The following is a 22,318-nucleotide window of genomic DNA, read 5'->3' on the forward strand; positions in this document are numbered from 1 at the left end:
TTTTTTGTAGACATTGATAAGTTGTTCCTAAAATTCATATGGAAATGCAAGGGACCCAGAATAGCCAAAACAATCTTGAGAAAAAGAAAACAAAGTTGTAGGACTCACACTTGCCAATATCAAAATTACTACACAGCTGTGATATTCAGGACAATGTGATATCAGCACAAGGACAGATAGGTAGATCAATGAAACAGAACTGAGAGTTCAGAAATAAGCTCTTTGGTTTATAGTCATTTAATTTTTGACAGAAGCAGCAAGACAATTCAAAGAAGAAAAAATAGTCTTTTAAACAAATTGTGTTGGAAAAACTGGATAGCCACAGAAAAACAATGAAGTTGGACCTTTGCCTCACACCCTACACATAGATTAACTCAAAATGGATCAAGTACCTAAAGGTAAGAGCTAAAATGCAAGACTCTTTGAAGAAAATATCGGAGTAAACCTTCATGACTTTAGATTTGGCAAAGCATTCTTAAATATGATACCAAAAGCATAAGCAACAAAAGAAAAATAGATAAGTTGATGTTATCAAATTTTCAAACTTTTATGTTTCGAAGGATGCTATTAAGAAAGTGAAAAGACAGCCCACAGAATGAGAGAAAATACTTGCAAGTCATATATCTGATAAGGGACTTCCATCCAGAATTTATAAAGAACTCTTACAACTCAGTAATAAAAGGCAAACTGCTCAGTTAAAAAATGGGCAAGGATCTCAATAGACCTTTCTCCAAGGAGGATATACAAATGGCCAACAAGTACATGAAAAGATGCTTGATACATTAGTCATTTGGGAAATGCAAATCAACACAGTAAGCTACCACTGCATACCCACTAGGATCGCTAGAATCAAAAAGTCAGATGATAACAAGTGTTGACAAGGATGTGAACAAATCAAAACCCTCATATGCTGCTGGTGGAAATGTAAAAATGGTGCAGCTGCTTCGTAAAACAGCCTGGTAGTTCCTGACTATTAAACAGAGAGTTACAATAGGAGCCAGCAATTCCACTCCCAGGCATACACCCAGGAGAAATGAAAACATATGTCCGCAAACAAACTTGTACATGCACGATTATAGCAGCATCATCCATAATTATCCAAAGGTGTATACCCAAATATCCATTAATGAATGAATGGATAAAATGTATATCTATGTAATTTGCCCATAAAAAAGAAATGAACTATTGACACATGCTACAACATGGATGAACCTTGGAAACATTATACTAAGTGAAAGAAACCAGTCACAAAAGGTCAAATATCGTACGATTCCTTTTATATAAAATTTCCAGAACAGGAAAATCTGTAAAAAACAGAAAGTAGATTATTAGTTGCCTAGGAGCAGAGGTGGGGGTGGGGATGCAGTAATTAGAGTGACAGCGATAAGACACGGGACTCCTTTTTGGGGTAATGAAAATGTTCTAAAGTTGTGCTGATGATTGCACGTATCGGTGAAAATGCTAAAAAGCTTTGAATTGCACACTTTAAATGGGTGAGTTTCATTGTATATGTATTATATTTCAATAAAGCTATTATAGAAATTTAAAAATTCAAAATGGATCATGGACCTAAATATAAGGGCTAACACTCTAAAACTCTTAGAAGAAAACATATGAGTAAATCTTCATAATCTTGGGCTCGGCAAAGCCTCTTAGCTATGACACCAGGAGTACAAGCAGCAAAAGAAAATTAGCGAAATTGGACTTCATCAAAGTTAAAAATTTCTGGGCTTCAAAGGACACCATCAAGCAAGTGAAAAGGCAACCTACAGAATGGAGAAAATATCTGTAAATCATACGAGGTCTGTCTGGAAAGTAGCCAGCCACTGTTGTTATAATGAGAATGGTTTGCGCAACATCAGTGCACCCTGGCAGCCAAGGCGGGTGGACTGGGACGCGCACGCGTGAACAATGATGCCTTCGCTGTGCTGGTCGGTGGCGCGTGGACGCCACTGAGTGAGCGTGTGCACTGTGTGGATGTCGCTTTCAAAATGACTGAGCCAGTAGAGCAACGAGTCTGCATCAAATTTTGCATTAAGCTTGAACATTCCGCAGTGGAAACTATTTGGACGATTCAGAAGGCTGTCGGGGACGGCGCCACGAGTGCAATGCGAATAAAAGTGCGGCACAAACGCTTCAAAGATGGTGGAGAATCTGTTGAAAGTGACCCACGTTCTGGAAGACCTGCAACAAGCAGAACACCCGAGAATGCTGAACATGGATGGGTCAGGTTAAGAGACACTGGGAGGACCGTGTGGGGTCCCCAGGTGCCTACTTTGAAGGGGACTGAGGCGTCATTGTCCTATGTACAGTGTTCTTGTATCTCGTATCATCTTCAATAATGTCTCTGTTCTTCCCACTACATGGCTGGATACTTTTCCAGACAGAACTCATGTATCTGATAAGGGACTTGTATCCAGAATATATCCAGAACTCTGACAACTTAATTAAAAAATACTGTACAAATATCTCAATTTAAAAATTAGCAAAGGATAGTTCTCCGGAGAAAATTTATGAATGGCCAATAAGCACATGAAAAGATCTTCAACATTATCAGTCATCAGGAAAATGCAAATCAAAATCACAAAATAACCGCTTTGCACTCACTGGGATGGCTAAAACCAAAAAGACAGACAATAGCAAGCGCTGCCAGGGATGTGGACAAACTGGCATCCTCATACATTGCTAGCGGAAGGTAAAATGATGCAGCCGCTTTGGAAAACAGTTCAGCGATTCGTCAAACCCTTAAACAGAACTACCATATGACCCAGCAGTTCCACTGACCGATACCTACCCAAGAATAGTGACACAATATGTCCACACAAAAAGCTTGTACACAGATATTTACAGCAACATTATTCATCATAGTATCAAGGTGGAAACAACCTAAATTCCATTAACTGATGAACAGATAAGCAACACGTGACCTATCCAGACAATGGAAATTATCTGTATTACTCATTAAAAAGCGATGAACTACAGATACGTGCTAAGCCATGAATGAACCTCAAAAACATTATGCTAAATGAAAAAGTAATTTACGAAAGACCATATATTGTGTTACTCTGTGTATACAGGCAATCCTAGAGAGACGGATCGGTAGACTAGTGGTTGCCTTAGCACTAGGCGTTGGAGACGGGCAAGGGGAGTGAGTGTCCATGGGTACAAGGTTTCTTTCTGAGGTGAGAATATTCCAACATTATAGTGATGGTTGCACAACTCTGTAAATTAAAAAAGTTTCAATAGCATACTTCTAAGGGGTGAATTTTATGGTATGTAAATTATATCTCAATAAAGCAGTTTGAAAAGCAATAATAGCACGTGTTGTATAGAGTGCTTCTCTGGAAACAGGTGGCTGATGGGCTGTCTCCAGCCTCTGAATGTGCTCGAGGGGTCACTGGGAGCTTTGAGTGAGGAGGGTTATTCCCCAGGCTTCCAGATCACACCTGTCTTTCATTTCATTTCCTACCTTGGCCCCTGGAAGCATTTGAGTCTGTGACCCCTCCCAAGGGACAGGGGCCGAAGGAATCATTCTACACAGGCAGTGCAGTTACCTGGGCTGCGGCGGGAGGCCTTGGAAGCCATCATTGTCCCTCGATAGTTTAACCTCTCACGAGGAATGTGGAGTACATCTAAGTTTTTTTTTTTAATAATCCAGTAAAGCAAAAGAAAGGGAATAATGTAAAAGCAGAAAAATACCTATACTTCACTTTTAGGTGTTTTCAGTTTTTCTTACTTTTTTATTAGGGATTGTCCTGGACCTGTGATCTTGCATCCTCCTTTTTACCCTTGGCCGTGTAGCAGAATTATTTCCCGATATTTTCAAAACCTCACCATAAACATTATTTTAGTTTTTGTATACTATTCCGTTGCACAGATGCACCACGATTTACTTAAACACTCAGCCTGATTGGACATTTAAAAGGCTTCTAATTTTTTTTTATTCTTATAAACCATGTGAAAAACCCTTGTCTATGAATCTTTTTGTGCATTATTATTTCCCTAGGATAGATGCCCAGATATGAAATTACTAGTAGAAGTATTAGTATACGTTGACAAATCTCTCCTCAAAAATCTTTAACCAATTTTCACAAGCCATGTATGGGTCCACATTTCATGAAATACTTGTCATAGCTGAGCAGTATATTTTCTTTTTTAACTTTTCTAATAATAATTTGTAAAAGCATCTCTCATCGCCTGGCCTCTTCTTCATCTGCTGCTCGGGGCCGCCTGCTGTCAAGGAGTGAGAAATCTCCTACCGAGAACGCGATCGCCCCAGCCTAAAACTACCTCGAGGTCCACGCCCTTCCAGCAAACACGTTTCCATCAAGCAGAATAAAGAAACGAGAAATAGCCACACACAGGTGGACACCCGATGCGTTACAGAGGGCCCTGCTCACGGGCAGTGCCCGGGCTGCCGGGTCATCCAGAAGACGGGGGCGGGGCGGAAGGAGAAGAGAAGACTGGACTCAAAACACATTAACCATAAAGGAAAAGAGTGGGGAGCTCACCTGCCTCAAAACGAAGAACCTCTGCTCACTGAAAGGCACCAGGAGAGTAAGGTCATGGCGTGATTGACAAGGATCATCATTCCTGGGGTGTAAAGGAGGCCCGCAAATCTGTAAGGCGGGGACCGTCGGTTCAGTAGAAAACAGGCGGGAGGTTCAAGCAGTTGCACAGAATATGAGCATCAAGTATACAAAAGGTGCTCGGCTCTAGTAGGACTCAGGAAATCAGAAGTAAGATAACGATGAACTGCTGTTACTACCTACACACACACACACACACACACACACACGCACGCACCCCAGATGGGCAAAACTGAATGCGACAATACCCGAGCACTGGAGAAGATGTAGAGGGTGGGCACACTCACATACTGCTGGCAGGAGCATAAATTGCTGCAACCTGTGTGGAAAACAATTTTGCAATATCTAGGAAAATTCAAACTACATTAGAATCTATGGCCTGAAAATTCTATTCCTGGGCATGTGCACCTTGATGTTCACAACAGCGTTATTCATGATCGCCAAGAAATGGAAATAACTCAATGTCCGACAACAGTAGAATAGATAAATAAATTGTCGTGATTCTACACAGCAGGGAAAACCAAGGACAGAATAACGTGGACAAATCTCACAGATACAATGTTGAAGGAAAGAAGCCAGAAACAACGTGTTTGGCTAATGCATAAAGTTTGGAGATACATTGTTCGGAGAGCCATATAGTAGTGGAACTACAAACAATAACCAGGAAATGATTGTCATAAAAGCAAGGATGGCGATTACTGGGGGCTGGGGACTGGGGGGTTGATCGAGAAAGGTGAGGGTTGAGGGTACCAGCAACGTTCTGATTTTTAACCAGGGTGGTGGTTATACAGGTGTTTCATGCATTTTTCTGCGTGCGTAAGTGTATGTGTGCACATACACATACATATATTGACATATTCCATTTCACCATAAAAAAGTTAAAATTAAAACTTTTTTGTCTTTAGTGTCAGGTGTGGAAGAGTAATCTGATTAGACTGTGGGTAACGCTAAGGATCATGAATTTGCAATTTGTTTTAGAGTACTTGCGTGCAAGCCTCTCAGCTCAGGCACCAAATGAGGTGCTTTGAGACTTCATTCTTGGTACTGTGCACATAACATTGTCCTAGAGCTCTGCCTCCCATCCCAAAGGGTTGTTGTTCTTATGCTTCTTTCTCGGCTTTTCTCCCCACTTCAGCTACGTGTGGCAAAGCTCCTCCAGCCAGTTCTCTTAGTACTTCTGGCCTGTGGAACTGGGTTCAGATAAAGTGCCTGTAAAATTAACTTAATTTGTTAGCAGCCATTAACACCTTAGTATGAATTAGTGGGGACCTGCTCGGACTTGCTGTACACTCACCTAACAGGACACAAACTAGCCCAATTCTGTGGGAGCTGTTGAATATCATCACAATCTAGGACTTGTGGAGAGGAGCAGAGGGCTTCCTGGTGAGATATTTTGTCCCTTTCTTCGATCTAATCATCATTTTTTCTTCCTCTTTCTGCTCCTCTGTCTTTTTCAGGCCTGCTCCTCTACTTCCGTTCGGAATGCACTGAACTTTGCACTGTCTGCACAATCTTAGAGTTCCTCTTTCACATGAATTCTCAGGCTTCCAGATCAGAGGTTGGAAGTAAAGCAGCAACTAGGAATAGTCCCGTGTCAGAAAGCCAGTGCGTCCAGCCACGCAGGTAGACGGGGAAGCCGACCCAGGTCATAACCGCCCTGGCCCTGCTCTCTTACTGTGATCGCATCTGTCTGTGTGTGTCGCAGGCGCACACAGACACACACAGCAACATGTGGTAGAGTCTGTGCTTTTTAATAGACATCGTCTAATGTAATTCTTCTGTGACTTGCATTTTTCACTCATCATTCTGTTTCAAAGAGCATCCGGCTGACACAGATAGATACGATTGGCGCATTTAACGTCTGTGCCGCGCTCTTTGCCTGAATAACCCACCGTGCTCACGCCCTCTCCTGCGGGGGGCGTGCGGGCTGGCTTGAATTTCCAGCTGTCACAAACCAAGCCACCGTCCCTCCGTGCTCTCATGGAAGAGCTTCTCTGGCGAATGTTCCTAGAAGTAGACCTGCAGGGGTCGCAGACCACGTGCATTTTGTAAGTTTTCTATACATTGCTGATTGTTTCCCAAAGGGGTTCTGCCCATTTACACCCCAGGAGCTGTTTCTGAGAGTTGCCGTTTCCCCCTTCATCAACACACTTCACACCCTGAGACATTCTCATTCCTGTTAATCTCACCTGTATAAAATGGTGTCTCATGTTTTCCTCTTAGATTGCTACGCGTCTCGCTTTCTGTGGACGTGCCGTCGCGTACTCAGCCACTGCCCTGTTTGCCACGTGTGTGTTTGCTTGTTTGTCTGGGGCACGGCTGTGCCAACAGTGCTGCCCGAACAACCTCACGCAAACATCTTGACACGGTGGCGCTTCAACTGCTGGGAGATCCATTCCCAGACTCGGACTCCTGGACCGAGTCAGCATTTTTCATTTCACGAAATACTGACGGAAATCCTTTTACAAAATTGCACAGTAGTTTTTAATCCCACCAATTGCATATGAAAAGATACTTTCACGCATACCTTTGCCAACATCTGATAAGCTTGACCTCATACATGTTTGGCAATCTAAGACCCCGTGGTGGTTTTAATCAGCATCGCCCCGGCCGCTGGTAAGTTAGTTAAGCAGCACTGCGTTGCCTCTTTGTGAATCGCCTATTTATATGCTTTATTTTTCTGCAGGCTCTTCTAATTATCAGTCTCCAGGAGCACTGTCTATAGCAGGATAGTGTCCTTCTGGTACATGTCAGCCTTTATCATTTGTCTCCTGTTGCTTTTGCCACCCGAGATTCTAGTTCTTTGGTTTCTTAACTGTAGGTACTGTTTTTCCTTTGTAACCTTGGCGTTTCCTGCTTTGCTTAAGAAAGTCCTCCCCACCCCAATGTTACACAAATACTTCCCCTATATTTTTGTCATTTTGTCCTTTGTAGGACAAATGAAAAGTCTAATGCTAGTTCGATCAATTTTCTTTTCTGAGTCTCTCTCTCTCCCTCCCTCCCTCTCTTTCTTCCTTTCTCTTTCTTCTCTGTTACTCTCCTCTCTCTTGGACATTTTAAAATTTAATTAGTGCATATCTAGGTGTGTCTTTTTTCCCATTTCTTTCCTACCTAGGACTTACTCAGGAAATTGAAATCTTTTTTAGCTTAAGGACGTTTTTCTTTTATTTTACTGATTTTTTTCACTTCTCCATATATGCCTCTCTCTGCCTTTAGAACTCTGAGTCTTTCAGATCAGATCTGCCATCTCTGGCTTTCGTGTCTCTCTCAGTTTCATTCATGGCTTCAATTTTTCTGTGCTTTTGCCCTGTCTTTGGGTTACATTTTCTTCTCTTTCTCCCGGAGCACTTCCTGGCACACAGTAGGTGCTCCATAATTAGTTATTGAATGATCAAATTTTGTCTCTCGGGTGTTAAATCAAGCGTAGCCTAAAGCTGCCTCCTTACAGATTTTAGGTTTGGCCTAAAGGTCTCTCTACACGCGGCGAACTGTGACCTGACAGGCCGCGCAGGCAGGCTGTGCCTACTCTCCTGCCCACAGCAATCACGGAGTCCCAGCCAAGCACGGGCAGCCAGCTGTCCCAACCGCGTCCCGTAAGGCAGACGCCGCGCTGACCCCGCCGGCTGTGTCTGTACCTCCCCCTCCTTTTCTGCCCAGAGCTGCTTTCCGACCACGTGGCAGCCCCTGGTTGCTCCGAACCTCTTCTGGGTGAGGGGCTGCCGATTCTCAAATCGTTCTTTGCTCAGTTAAGCTCCGTTAAATTTAATTTGTCTAAAGTTTTTCTTTTAACTAAGGAGACCAATCAGATCTAACGGTAGCTATTCTCTTTCTCCGTTTCTCTATTGAATTCTTAAGTCAGAAATCATGTTCTGTGGTTGCAGGAAGTCTTCTTACATTCTAATTGCACCGATTGCATCCTCTTAAGATTTTTCTCTCTTTTTTCCTTTGATAGGTTGTACAAAGCTCTGACTTGACGGGGGAGGGGGGGAAGGGCAACATACGTAACCTAAACATTTGTACTCCCGTAATATGCTGTAATAAAAACAATAAGAAAAAGAAAGCTATTGTATTTGCAAAAATGGCACAAAAGTGAATTCAGCAGTCAATGCACATACACACTTGTTCACATCTCCACCAACGAAAGGTGTTCTAAAGCCACGGACTGAGCAAATGTACCAGCTTCTCCCGGAGCTGCGCAGCGCGAGCCGCACCGGCTACACCAGCCGGGCGAGTGCAGCCCCAGCAAGGTCCTGCTGCTGGAGCGGAGACCGGGTTAAGGCCATTCGAGGCTCAAGCACAGAGCTACAAATCTTTCAGAGCTCCATCTGCTAGTATTTGAAACACGTGACCTTCTTCCAACCTGTGGTCTTACACTTCTGCTCTACAAAACCCAAAGGGAAAGCACAGAAGAGATTAATACAATAGAAATGATATTAAATATGAGAAACATGCAAAGCCGTAATTAAGATGAAGTAATGAAAGCCAAAACATTGTCGTTGTAAAAGTTGCTTGTTGCTTGTTGGAACCAGCCCCACACTTAGGTAACGTACACTGTTATTTTCGAGTAGATTTCTTATGCGTTCCAGCATGTCCTTCTCGTCAGTGCACCGTTAGACTAATCAAAAACGCCACACGTGTGTGTTCCCTTACAGTCGCAGAACACGCTGCAGCTGCCTGCGACGCTGTCAGTCTCAAACGACTTAGCGAATGAAAGGAAATAAAAAGAGGCTAAGTAGCATATTAAGGAGAAATAACGGGAATATGGGAGCTAGAAGATGCGTGTGGTTTAGCTCTTTCGGTCAACAGCCCGCTTGCCGGCAGCAAGGGATGGTTTCGCTTGAGGGAGGTCCGCAGCGGGGCGTATCCGGGCTGCAGTGGGAAGCCGCTCGCTCTTCGTTTTTGCTTTTGCTGCGTTGTAATTCCCAGAATCCACACGCTGTTGCCCCTTCTGCCGTCGTTTCCTTGAGAAATCCGAACCTCTAGGCTTTTGTCCCGGATTAGGATAGCTTGCTTTAAACGTCGCTCCTGCAGCCTTCTCCCGGCTGGTCCCTTTATCTTGCATTTCCTTCTGCTGCTCGGCGGAGGCTGCCTCCAGGACTTCCGCCGATGCAGTGCTCCCTTTGACCCCTCTTGTCCAGCTCTGCGACCTCGATTTTTTTAGAAAAGAAATTAAGTGTCTTTTCTGCTTCTCCCTCACTTCCACCTGGTCGTTCCACTTGGTCTTCCTCAGTGGAGTGCGATGTTTTCCTTCGCCCTCTCTGTCTGTGGGTACGAAGGCCTCTGGCTCCTGTGCAGGCCAGCCCGTCGGGGCCTCTCGGGCAGTGGTGACCTGCAGTGGAAGGGACATAGGAGTTTGGTTTCAGGAGGCCACTGCCCTGTCTGTGTGCTGGGAGGCCATCGTCCCCTAAAACACCCGCATGGGGCGTCTCTGCCCGTCCTCCAGAGGCTGGGCCAGGGCTCGGGGAGTCTTTTCTGTGCGGAGGAAGAGTGTCCCATGTCTCTCCAGGTAAACTCTTCACTTAAGAAAACATTAGTGCCATTTGCTGGCACAGATGTCCTCCTTGGGCTCATTGTTTACATACTGAAAAAATCCAGCTTCACTGAGCTCATAAAATTAGAGCCTTTGAACTGCCCAGCGGCAAGGAGAAAATCATTAATAATATTTAAATCGATGTGACTAATGATAGTTAACCAACTGATAATTACTACCAGTGGGGCCACCAAATGACCGGCTCGATCTTAGACATATATTGGAGATGCCTCGAGTCATTTCTAAAGCAAAAATCACTTGTACATTTCTCCACATTTTTATCCTTGTTAATGTACTAGCACTTGTGTTAATACAAACAACAAAAATAGAAAGTTTTCTTAAAGTCTGGGGAAGTGGAATATTACGAGTAAACAACAGCGAGACAGTAAGTGGCCGCACGACAGCAAGCTCTGCAGAGAGCGTTTGCTCGTGCAGCGGTCAGACCTGGTTCCCGCTCACTTCCTGCGACCCTAAGGAGAGACCACGGGCCGATGGGACACCAGGGAACAGTGGGGATGTTTGAGACAGCGAAAGTACAAAGTGCTATTAAAAGGGCTCAAGAGTTTTCAATGACTTAAAGTCTCAATATTTTACTATCCTCTCAAAAGACACATAAAAATGAAAGGAGAATGAGAAATATAAACGAAAAAGCTGAAATCCCAGAATGTAAATTTTAGATTTAAACAAACAAAAAATCATCGCCCCTTCCCCGAAGAAACTAACAAGGTTTTTTTGTTTTGTTTTGTTTTGTTTTCACTGTTTAAGTTTGGCGAATGAGCAAAATAAAAAAGAAAAGGAAAATAAAAATTTTTAAAAAGTAAGCATCCAGTGCCGCGGGATGCTGCGGCAAGGACACCGGAAGCTAAACGTTGCACTGCACGCAGGGCGCCGCTTCTCTTTGGAGGGAGCCGCTTTGACTGTCGCAGTCTCTGTACGTGCTCTCGGCCAGCGGGGCGAGAGGGCGGCCCGTCAGCGGGCAGCGCCCGGGGGGCCTTGCCCAGGCCCCCTGCTGCCTTGGAGCCCGGCTGCGAAGGCACGAGAACTGCTCCCTCTCCCCGAGCGCCGCCTGCAGCACACGCACGCGGCGCAGGGGTGCGCACGGGCCGGGCGGCAGGACGCTGGGCGTGCAGGTCGGGTGCGGCGGGGCAGCCTTTACCGGTTCCGCATCCGGTGGCCGGCAAGGCCTGCGTCGCCGCTGCGTGTCTGCTCTAGTCGGCGCCCTCCTGGGGCTTCCCCCTGAACTCTTCGTGCGCAGGCGCGCGCCTCCGGGGTAGGGGTGGGGGATGCAGTGCCAGACACTAGTCGCCATGATGAATTGTGTCCGAGGAGCGAGGTGTTACATACTGCGGTGTTACTAATCCACATGTTTGATTTTATTTTTTTTCCAAGTTGATCCAAATTATAGCAGGGGAAAAATGGGCCCACTAAGCCTCGGCGGCAAGCCCGGTCTCAGGGCTCCACCGCGATGCTGCCGCCAGAACTGGGAAGGGGTCCCAGCACCTCGCTGGACACAGGGTCGGCCCGGGATGTGTCGACCTGCTACTCAACAGCCCAGGGGCCCTTGCCACGCACCGTCGTCGGACAGGGTGGACCACCTTTGCCTGAGGGCCAACCCGTGCATTTAATGCAGTTTTCTTCTCCTTCCTCCGCCCAGGTGGATGGAGTGGAACCCTGGCTTCCCTCTGAGCATTGACGCCAAATGCCACAAGGACTTACCCCGCGATATCCAGTTTGACAGCGAGAAGGGGGTGGACTTCGTCCTGAACTACTCCAAAGCGTAAGTCTGCAAGCGCTTAAGGACACCGGGCACCCCCAGGGCCGGGCTGGGAGCGGGACCCTCCCTCCGTTCCTCGCGGGGCCGTCGCCGAGCGGCGTTTCCCAGACATGCGTGAGCGTGTCTTGGCTGCGGTGTGCATCCTGGCGCGCGACCACAGGGCAGCCTATGTCCCAACAAGGTCACAACACGGAGGACCCCAGACGCCAGCCATGGCTGTGTCCTCAGCCGAAAGCAGCGGTCTCCGGTCGGAAGGCCCTGTTCCCACCACCCCTCGTCCCCTCTGTGGGCACCTCCAGGGCAGACAGTGTGCAGGCCGCCACCTATGGGCAGGCTCACACTTTAATACTGACAGGAAGCGATAATCACGGGCGTAGTTGCTAATGTGTTTTACTATTTTTACGTACCAGTGCTTTCTATACTCGTACGTTGTGTCAGCCCTGTGAGACAGGGGCCTTCATTATGCCCATTTCACAGATGAGGTCACTGAGAAACGGTGAGGTTAAGCGACTTGCCCAGCGCTACATGCTGGGAGGTGACAGGGCCAGGATTTCAGGCCAGGCCCTCGATGCTCCGCGCTGACCTGCACCCACCGCTGCCCTCTCTCGCCAGGCCTGGGTGGACTCCCAGCCCCATCCAGGATTCTTGTGTCCAAACCCCAGCACCTGGCAGAGCGGGTGGGGGGCTCTGAGAGCCTCTGGTCCAGCCCTCCCATGGACCGATGGGGAAGCACTGCCCACCCGTGCCTGGCAGCCCACTCTGCGCCAACGGGCCCAGAAGAAGGAGGACCCCAGACCCACGGCCAGGCTGCGGCCCCCATGGCTCACGCCGTGGCAGTGCTACTTTGCCCCAGGTTAGACTCGGTGCCCACTGGCAGAAAACTGGAACTCATGGCTGAGGTCACCAAAGAGGCCTTCCGCATTGAACCTCCAGCTCTGGACAGCTTGGTTTCCATGCCATTTCTGGGTAACTGGCCACTTGTTTTCTCTGAGCCACCTGCTCTGCCTGGAGGGAGGCCAGCCCTCCTCAACTAGGCTTCCCGCACCCTACCCAGCAATCTGTGAAATGGAACGTGGAGAAGCTGTCAGAGGAGGAGGGGGCAGGGGCAGAGGAAGCAGCGCTCCCGCCCCGCAACCAACAGCTGTGCCCAGCCCTGGCCACGGCTCAGCTCGGGAGGAGGCCGTGGAGTTGGGCCATCAGGGCTCCTCCTGGCCATGTCGTTATCAGCCTGTGTGGCCTTGGACGAGCGAGGTGCCCTCCCTGGGCTGCAGGTTCCTCCTTTGTGCAAGAACAGCCCTTCGAAGCCCCGAATATTCCCGTCGTCTGTAAGCACGCAGGAATATTTTGCCTCTACGTGACATGCAAATATGTTCCTCCCAACTCACTTCTTCCTGGATGTGTGGCTTCCTCAGGAACTGCCACGCCCAGCCTGATTTCAGTGCCAGCCTTCTGTTTTGAGGTCAAAGAGACCCAGCTGGGGGCATGGTAGCTCACTCCCAGTTCCCCACAAGAACCGGGTGAGCAGGCAGCTGGGACCTCGGGCAGCCGGGACAGGACCTCTTCCCTGGGCACCACCTGGGTCCAGACCGTCCTCAGACCCTGCGGGGATCAGGGCCTGGGAAGGCCTCTCCTCTCCCAGAGATAAGTCCTGCACACCCAGACCGACACCGACGCCACAGGTCTACCCCTCCGGCCCTCCAGCTTGGCAAGGGTTTCTGTCCCAGGGGTGCAGGGGGAGGAGGAGGCAGCAAGGCTGAGAAAAGCTTTGCTGGGGCCATTCCAGGGCCAGGCTGCCCGCTGTAGCAGGAGTGCCGAGCGCCTGCTGTGTGCAGCTGTCAGGAGGCCACCCTGCCCAGGCCGTGCCCGGCAGCTGCTGGCAGCACATCCCGTGGGCCATCTGCAGGGCTGGCTCGTCCTGTCGCACAGGGATCTTGGGCCCGAAGACCCTCTCCTGAGCATCACAGCCTCCTAGGGGACCCCGCGTGGCCAGTTCCAAGGAGAGAAGCATTTGCTGCCTGAGGAGGGATCCAGGTGGCCCTGTGTGAGCAGGCATCGGTGTCCTGCTGGGCCTGGCAGGGCCGTGGGAGGCCTTGTCTCCTGCTTGTCCGAGGAGCTCCTGGCCTTCGGCCCCTCCGCCTTGCTGCCCAAGTCAAAACACCACGGGCGGAGGGGCCTTGAGCAACAGACATCTGTCTCTCAGTTCTGGAGGCTGGCGTGCAAGATCCGGGTGCCAGCCAGTTCAGCTCCTGGCAAGGGCCCCGTCCTGGCTGGCAGACGTCCCACCGTGTTCTTGCCGCATCTTCACGTGGCAGAGACAGAGAGAGAGAGAGAATGAGAATGAACAAGGTCTCTCTGGTCTCTTCTTACAAGGACACTAACGCCATCACGAGGGCCCCACCCTCAGGACCTCATATAACCTCCTGCTGCCATCGCATTGGGGGTTAGGGCTTCAGCACATGAATCGGGGTGGGGGCGCAATCCAGCCCATAGCAGAGAAGGGGCACAGAGGACAGGCTGGGGCAGCCAGAGTCGGGGCTGGAGGAGTGGGCAGCGAGCACTGACTGTGGGGAGGGACAGGATAGCCTGTCACTTTCGTTTTTCTCAGCTGTGTGTGCCAGAGGGAGAAACTGAGGCAGTGTGTCCCAGTGAGCACCAGCCGGAATTCCTAAGCCTCTGTCCTGCAGTCTGCTTGGGCCTTGCAGGAAGCCTGGGAAGCCTCTCCCCTCTTCTCCTTTCCTGGACGCCTCCTCCAGGAAGCCCCTGGGATTATTGCTCAGGCTACTAACATCCACTCCCTTGGTCCCCGCAGCCTGCGTTTTGAATTTAGCAAGCTCCTGCCTTTAGCTTCCATCTTGCTGTCCCGTGTAATGGGCATTTGGAACCTTGTGCCCTCAGCACCAGACACAGAGCCAGGGTTAGCGGAAAGTAAATAGTGTTCATCTCAACTAAACTATTCATCCCCCCAAAATCCAGGCAACGGGAGAGCAGCTGCACGGGACACACGGTGCCGTCCCTGGAAGTGTGCTCAGCAGCTGGCCCCCTGAGTGGGGCAGCAGACGCCTGATGAATGAATGAGCGGATGAATGAACACAGGCCGGGATGGAATTCGAGGCCGCGTCGCCTGTTCTGGAGGGCGACAGCCTGGTCTCTTCCGCAGGCGGGGCGCGGCAGGAGGGGAATTGGGAGCAGGCACACGAGACCTGGGTGTGAGGGCCGAGCAGAGGCCGGCGTGGAGGTGACCTGTGTTCTGGCCTGCAGGATGGAGAACCTGTTCATCAACCGTTTCATGCACATGTTCCAGTCGTCCTGGAGTGACTTTGCTGACTTTGAGAAAATCTTCGTCAAGATCAGCAACACCATTTCCGGTGAGCGTGCCTCTGGGGGCTCTCGAGGTAGCGGGGAGAGGGGATGCCACTTTCCTGTCTGGGGCTTGCCGGAAAATTGAAAGGGCTGCCCCGCCCCACTGCGGCACAGGACCGCGATGCCCGGGCCTCACCACCGTGTCACCCTGTCTGGCACCCCTGCACCCCACGTTCGCCTCGCTGTGGTCACCCTCACGCCCACTCTCATGCCAGAGGTTTCCCCTCCTTGGACATTCAAGCTTGAGCACCCTCGACCTCATTTCCTCATCAAAAGTCTCAAAAATATCAGAAATGTTTCTCGACATAAATTCATCGTTTGCGGTGCTTCTGAACAGAGTAGAGGCAAAACTTAGCTTGTTTGTAAGCATTTCCGTGAAAGCTCCCTTGGGTCTCTCTGGACTGGGACGTGTTGGTTGGAGCACTGGCATCGCAGCGGCCAGTTGTGCACAGGAAGGATGCTAGGGAGGCAGGAACGGGGGCGCCGGCCTTGGCAAACTCCCCCCAGGACTCCCCTCCGTTCTCCCCCTTCTATCCTGGCCCCCTCCACGCTGGGCTGAAGGACCCAAGTTCTTGAGACAGGGGTGACCCGGCAGCTTCCTGAGCCACTAAGGGCCAGCTCAGGGAAGACAAGGTGGTGCCACAGTCTGACACAGTGCCCGGCAGGGGGGCAGCAGTGGGGCACAGCGAGGAGCCTGTGGCTGGCCAGCCGGCCAGTGAGCACCCGGGAGAGGAGACCAGGCAGGAACTCTGCTCTCAGGCAGGGTCAGGGGGACCCGACCCTCTGCTCGGAGCTCAGTCTGGGCCCTGCTCCTCTCCCCGCAGAGCGGGTCATGAAGCGCTGGCAGGAAGACGACATGTTCGGCTACCAGTTCCTGAACGGCTGCAACCCCGTGTTGATCCGGCGCTGCACGCAGCTGCCTGAGAAGCTCCCGGTGACCACAGAGATGGTGGAATGCAGCCTGGAGCGGGAGCTCAGCTTGGAGCAGGAGGTCCAGGTAGGGATTGGCTGGCTGGGGATGTGGCCAAGGCCACACTCTGTCGGGTGGAAGCCACTTCCTGCTGGCCAGTGCTCACAGGACGCCAGGACAGCAACTCCGGGCCCATCTGGCCAGCTGATAGCACGAGATTGACCGTGCTCACCGGAGCAGCCTCTTCCTTTTCCTGGCAGCGTCCTGGGCATTATGCAAACTGTCTTGTGCAACGTCAGAGGAGGAATTGAGGGGGATGTTTCTCCACAATGCTTGTGTCTGGGAACATAATATCAGTATTTTCAATGTCAATATCAATAATTACACAGAGCTACCCCTGACTAGGGGTCTGTGATGGGCCAGGCATTGCGACAGATGCTTCACACACAGTTATCAAACTGCCACCCACCTTGCAAAGGTGAGAAAACTAGAGAAAGAAGCAGCCCTTAGGTAAGAACGGAAAAGGGAGGAGTGGGGAGAAACCTTGCAGAATTTTTGACTAATTAGAAATGTGGGTGGCATTGCGCCTGTCTCCCTCTGTCCCCACCCCTTCTCCCCAACCTCACCTGTAGGCTCAGCACCCCGACCCCCAGTTGCGAGGGTGACCTAGTGTTGAGAAAGGAGTTCAAACCGACTCTACCTGGATCTGGTGGGACTCAGCGACAGGCACTGGCCTCAGTTTCCCATCAGTCTGCCTCTTCCCACTGGAGCCAGCACAGCTGTGTCTCGAGCCACCCGCCCCCAGCCACCTGCCCCCAGGTGTCCAGGTGGCCTCTCTTGCTTCTGGTCACCCTGTCTTGCATGCCCAGTTTGCCTGGAGGTCCCAGCCAGACAGGGGTGGTTGGTGCCATCTGGCGATAAACCTCCCAGCCCCAATAAGCTGCCCACCTGACTCTGGAGGCCACCACCCAGCTGAGTTCCCCAGACAGGTCCCCTGCCCCAGTGCAGGCAGTCCTGTCCCCCTGCTCCTGGGCCTGACCAGCCCCAGAACAGCACCTGGCTATGTGGACAACTGACATTAACAACGACACACACACACACAACACACACACAGAGCAGTGCTCTTCTGTAGACGTCATTGCTAGGTGTAGTAACACTGATTCGGTAGCTGTAGGTTTCAAACGTCAAATCACGGAATCATAGAACCTTAAAAGCCATAAAATCCTAGAACTGGAAGGCGCTGAGCAGTCTTCGGTGCGCCCAGCTGCCCAGGGAGGGGACCCTTCTCAGCACCCGGACAGGGTGATGGCCTCCCGCGGGGCAGTCCCTGCCACCTCCAGGGCAGGCGAGTTTCGTCTCCTTCGAGCTGGCCCTCCCCACCCTGCCTAGACTCTTACACCCCCGCACAGCAATTCCTAACCCCACAGCCACTCACGCTACCTGTCTTCGGCAGCACTTTAGCAATCTGTGGTGCATTTGTGGCTTACTAAAACTCCTAAATTGTTTTCAATCTTTATCTGTGCAATCATTTCTTGGAATATGAATAGAAAAATTCTATCTCTGTTGTTAGTTTTGATTCATTGTTTCAGCTCAAGGTTGTTTTTGTTCTTAGACTTTACATTAGGATTCTTCGGTTTCAAATCACAAAAATCAACTCAATCTGGCTTAATCCAAGAACCGTACAGGCTCAGGCAACAGGAAACAGCAAAGTGCTAGCTCGGCTGGGCCCACAGGCTCCAAGGCGCGGTCCGGCTCCTACCCCCGGGCTCTGGCGATGTTTGTCTCCTTCCGCGGAGGTCGTAACGGCCACCAAGGTTCCCCTTCCCCAGCGAGCGACGCCGCCCTCGCCCAGGAAGGAAGGCCTGCACCCCAGCGCGCTGAGGCCCGGCCTCCTGGGCTCCGGGCCTCCTTCCGCGGTCGCCCCAGGGTCTCATGAGCGGCCCGTCGCTCCTGACGGTCGTGTCCGCGCTCGGAGTCCAGCGGTCCGGCCCGTCCGGGAGCCCAGCCGGCCCCGCGGTCCAGGGCGCGGAGCTCCACGGCGGGGGCGCAGGTGGCTGCTTCGTGACGCCTCCCGACGGCGCGGACCCGACGCCTCCCCAGCCGGGCCTCCGGCGCTCTCTGGACACGGAAACAAAAGGCTTTGCAAGGACAGGACGGCCTTGCCCCAGCCTCAGCTCCGGCGGCGCCCCCCCCGCGCAGGACCCACGGCGCCGTCTCGAGGGCGGCGGCCACCTCCCCGCGCCACGGCTTGTTGGTTTCGTGCTGAAGCGTAACAGCTGCAGAAAAGGGCACGGATGCGGAGTGTCAGCACACCGCCACCAAGTGACCCTCCCTGTCGCCAGCCTCTGGAGCAGGCCCACAGCACCCCACCCTGCAGACCGCCCCGCCCCTCCCGCCGTTTCCTCCTGAGCCCGGCCCTGGTCCTGGCTCTGGCGGTGCCCGCGTCTGCCCGGTCTTGAACCCGCAGCGTCCCTTTTTGATATCTGACTTTTCTCATCTATTTCTCCTAACCTCTACTTCTTTTTTTTTTTTTTTTTTTGAGACACAGTCTCACTCTGTTGCCCGGGCTAGAGTGAGTGCCATGGCGTCAGCCTAGCTCACAGCAACCTCACACTCCTGGGCTCAAGCGATCCTCCTGCCTCAGCCTCCAGAGTAGCTGGGACTACGGGCATGCGCCACCATGCCCGGCTAATTTTTTCTATATATATATTTTAGTTGTTCAGATAATTTCTTTCTATTTCTAGTAGAGACGGGGTCTCGCTCTTGCTCAGGCTGGTTTCGAACTCCTGAGCTCAAACAATCCGCCTGCCTCGGCCTCCCAGAGAGCTAGGATTACAGGCGTGAGCCACCGCGCCCGGCCTCTACTTCTTATTAGACTGCCACTCTGAAGGGTCCTTCCATTTCTTTCATGAGGGTCAAGCAGGTTTCAGGTACAACAAATGTGGAGTTACCTTACCCACGCCTGCCACAGCCTGGGAGAGCTCTCGGGGTAACTCTGCCTTGGAGTCAGGGGACAAAAGAACTAGAAACTCTGAGCTCCACTGAGCTGTGGGGAAGGGGGACCGCAAAGGTCATCATGCTCCCCCGCCAGGCCTGACTCGTGGGTCCACAGCTGCTGAAACTGATTGGGACACGTCTCTCTGCCTCCTGCAGCAAGGGAACATCTTCATCGTGGACTTCGAGCTGCTGGATGGCATCGATGCCAACAAAACAGACCCCTGCACGCTCCAGTTCCTGGCTGCTCCCATCTGCCTGCTCTACAAGAACTTGGCCAACAAGATCGTCCCCATTGCTATCCAGGTAGGCTGCCTGGCTCCCCACCTTTCTAAGGCGCTCAGTCCGCAGTGGTCCCGGGCTCAGGGAGGACCTTCCTGGGTGGCTCCATCTGCACCTGCAGGAGGAGGAGGCAGCTGCCTTGAGACCCCAAGGAGGGTGCTGAAGCTGAGGGCTTTGCCCTCCGTGGACAGGAAAAGTAACACACCAGGTAGGGCTCCCTGCCCCCACAGAACCTGCCCTGGGATCACACTCTGCGCTCCCAACCCAGCACCCTGACTGGGGACCCCAAATCAAGATGCTGATGGGACCCGGGCAGGTGAAGCTGTGAGCTGAGCTAGAGACGGGCCACCGAGGGGCACCATGGGGGCTGATGTCAGGGACTGGGCCAGTCCTGGGATGCCACCATCCATGCCTGCGGGTTCGCGTGTCCACCAGGGACTGGGGAGGAGGAGGAGGGAAGCGACTGGCAGGGAGGCAGCCAGGCACAGGGCTCCATCTCCCCCCGTTCCTGGCACCAGCCTGCTGCCACACTGTGGGAGCTGCTGTGCAGACAGCAGGGGCCAGAGCAGGACAGAACTGGGTATAGGTCCACGAGGGTGGAGAGGATGCTCAGGGGCCCCCTGGGTGACGGGCACATGAGCTTCAGCAAATGATGTCTGTGGACCGGACACTGGGTGCTGTGGACACCATAGCAGCTGAATATGTCAGGCACTCACCACACGCCGAAACTGTCCTGAGGGTTAGCCTGTACCGTCCACAATCCCTAACCCTCAATTCTGAAATCTAAAAAGTGCTGAAAACTGCTACATATTTCAAAAAAATGCAGCAGCTTCATTGGCTGCAAACAAACCTTCTTTGCACCAATAGGAGAGGCTATTTACAGGCTGTGTCCTGTTCAGTGTGCTGTGCATGCGGGTCCCTGCGGAAGTGCTACTGTTCGTAAATTATCACGTTGCCTCCGACCCGGCTAGGGGGTGGGGTAATGTCACATAACGAAGTATACATACTGCTAAAATCCTAAAATTCTGGATTCTGAAGGACATTGGGCCACTGGCGTTTCTGACAAGGACGTATCTTTATTCCTGTAATCATCGCCACAGCGCTTTGAGGTGCTGGGCGCTACTGCTGCTCATTTTACCCAGATAAGGAAACCGAGGCACAGGTGCACACAGTTAGCCGCAGAGCTGGGATTCAAGCCAGGCCATCTGGTTCCAGATTCCACGCTCCCCCAGGCTCCCAGGGGCAAGTCCCCACGGAGGAGTTCCCCGCCTGTCATCAGATAGAAGCCCTGTGCCTAAGAAACCGATGCAGCAGGTAAAGGGACAGGTGACCTAAGAGAAGAAGACATTGCTGGGAGATCCCAGGGGAGGGGCTCGGAAGCAGCCTGTCCCAGAGATCTCTTGGAGTGGCCTGGAGTCAGGCTGCCTGAATCCCAGCTCTGCCACTTGCCAGCAGGCAGCTGGGCCTCGGGCAAGCCACGAAATGTCCCTGAGTCTTTTTCCTCTCCTCAAAGTGGCAACTTTGCAGACTATAAAGACCCATGCGGCCGGGCACAGTGGCTCACGCCTGTAATCCTAGCTCTCTGGGAGGCCGAGGCGGGCGGATTGTTTGAGCTCAGGAGTTCGAAACCAGCCTGAACAAGAGCGAGACCCCGTCTCTACTAAAAATAGAAAGAAATTAATCGGACAACTAAAAATATATATAGAAAAAATTAGCCGGGCATGGTGGCGCATGCCTGTAGTCCCAGCTACTCTGGAGGCTGAGGCAGGAGGATCGCTTGAGCCCAGGAGTGTGAGGTTGCTGTGAGCTAGGCTGACGCCATGGCACTCACTCTAGCCGGGCAAAAGAGTGAGACTCTGTCTCAAAAAAAAAAAGACCCGTGCAAATGAGAGACAGAGGATGATGAATCCAAAATCTGGTTCTTTGAAAGACTCAAAAAAATAAATAACCACCTCATGAGGCTGATGGGGAAAAAAATACAGAGCAACCATATACAAGATTCAGAATAAGAAAGGACACATTTAAAGAGAGTAATTCTAGCTGGGTGCACTGACCAGCACCTGTAGTCCCAGCTGCTCGGAAGGCTGAGGCGGGAGGCTTACTGAGCCCAGGAGTTGGAGGCTGCAGTGAGCTATGATTGTACCACTGCCCTCCAGCACAGGTGACTCTAAAAAAAAAAAAGTAATTATGATTACAGATTTTTAAAAAGAGAGTAATTATATGACAACAAATTTGAAAAGAAAAGTTAAAAGAAATGGATGGAACCTAGGAAAAGATAAATTAGAAGAAACAATAGAAAACAGGCCAATTTCCATGCAAGCAATTGCAAAGAGGCCCGTATGGTGAGGAGCTAAGACCGAGCCACCCATTAGATGACAGGCATTTCCAGAGCTCTCTGAGGTATGTCTGCCCCACATTCACTCTACGAAGCTGGCATAACCTTCGTTCTGAAAGTGGACACAGGCAGTTCCAACAGTCCGTGTTATAAATAAAGATTGTAAAAGAAATCTAAAAGTGATATCGGCAAAGTGAATGCAGCAGTGTAACAAATGACTCCTATACCAAGTAGGGTTTATTCCAGATATTTCCGTATGAAGAGAACTACCAGCCTAATTCATCAGACCAATAAGAATAAAGGTTATGATTATATCAACTAACACTAAAAGAGAATTTAATAATATTTAGTAGCCACAACTAGTAAAAGTTAAAATAGTAATAGAAGGAACCTATTTACATATGATAAAGACAGTAAACATCATTCAAAAAGGTACAACTTAAGGCCATTTCCATTAAAATCATAAATAAGCATGCTGATATCACTATTGTTAGTTAACACTGTTTTAGGGGTCCTACCACATGTGATAAAACAAGAAAATAAA

At 50.7% G+C, this 22,318-nt stretch overlaps 1 protein-coding gene across 1 annotated transcript in view; it reads left to right on the forward strand.

Moving 5' to 3' along the window:
• ALOX5 (arachidonate 5-lipoxygenase) overlaps nucleotides 1-22,318 on the forward strand; it is a 49,251-nt gene that overhangs the window by 18,139 nt on the left and 8,794 nt on the right. The window contains exons 4-7 of the mRNA XM_012658408.1: nucleotides 11,774-11,896; nucleotides 15,152-15,258; nucleotides 16,078-16,250; nucleotides 19,317-19,463. Coding sequence (XP_012513862.1) covers nucleotides 11,774-11,896; nucleotides 15,152-15,258; nucleotides 16,078-16,250; nucleotides 19,317-19,463 — 550 coding nt within the window. The remainder of the gene's footprint in view (nucleotides 1-11,773; nucleotides 11,897-15,151; nucleotides 15,259-16,077; nucleotides 16,251-19,316; nucleotides 19,464-22,318) is intronic.

Source organism: Propithecus coquereli, unplaced genomic scaffold (assembly GCF_000956105.1).
Source record: "Propithecus coquereli isolate 6110/MARCELLA unplaced genomic scaffold, Pcoq_1.0 Scaffold585, whole genome shotgun sequence".
Classification (NCBI taxonomy): Eukaryota; Metazoa; Chordata; class Mammalia; order Primates; family Indriidae; genus Propithecus; species Propithecus coquereli.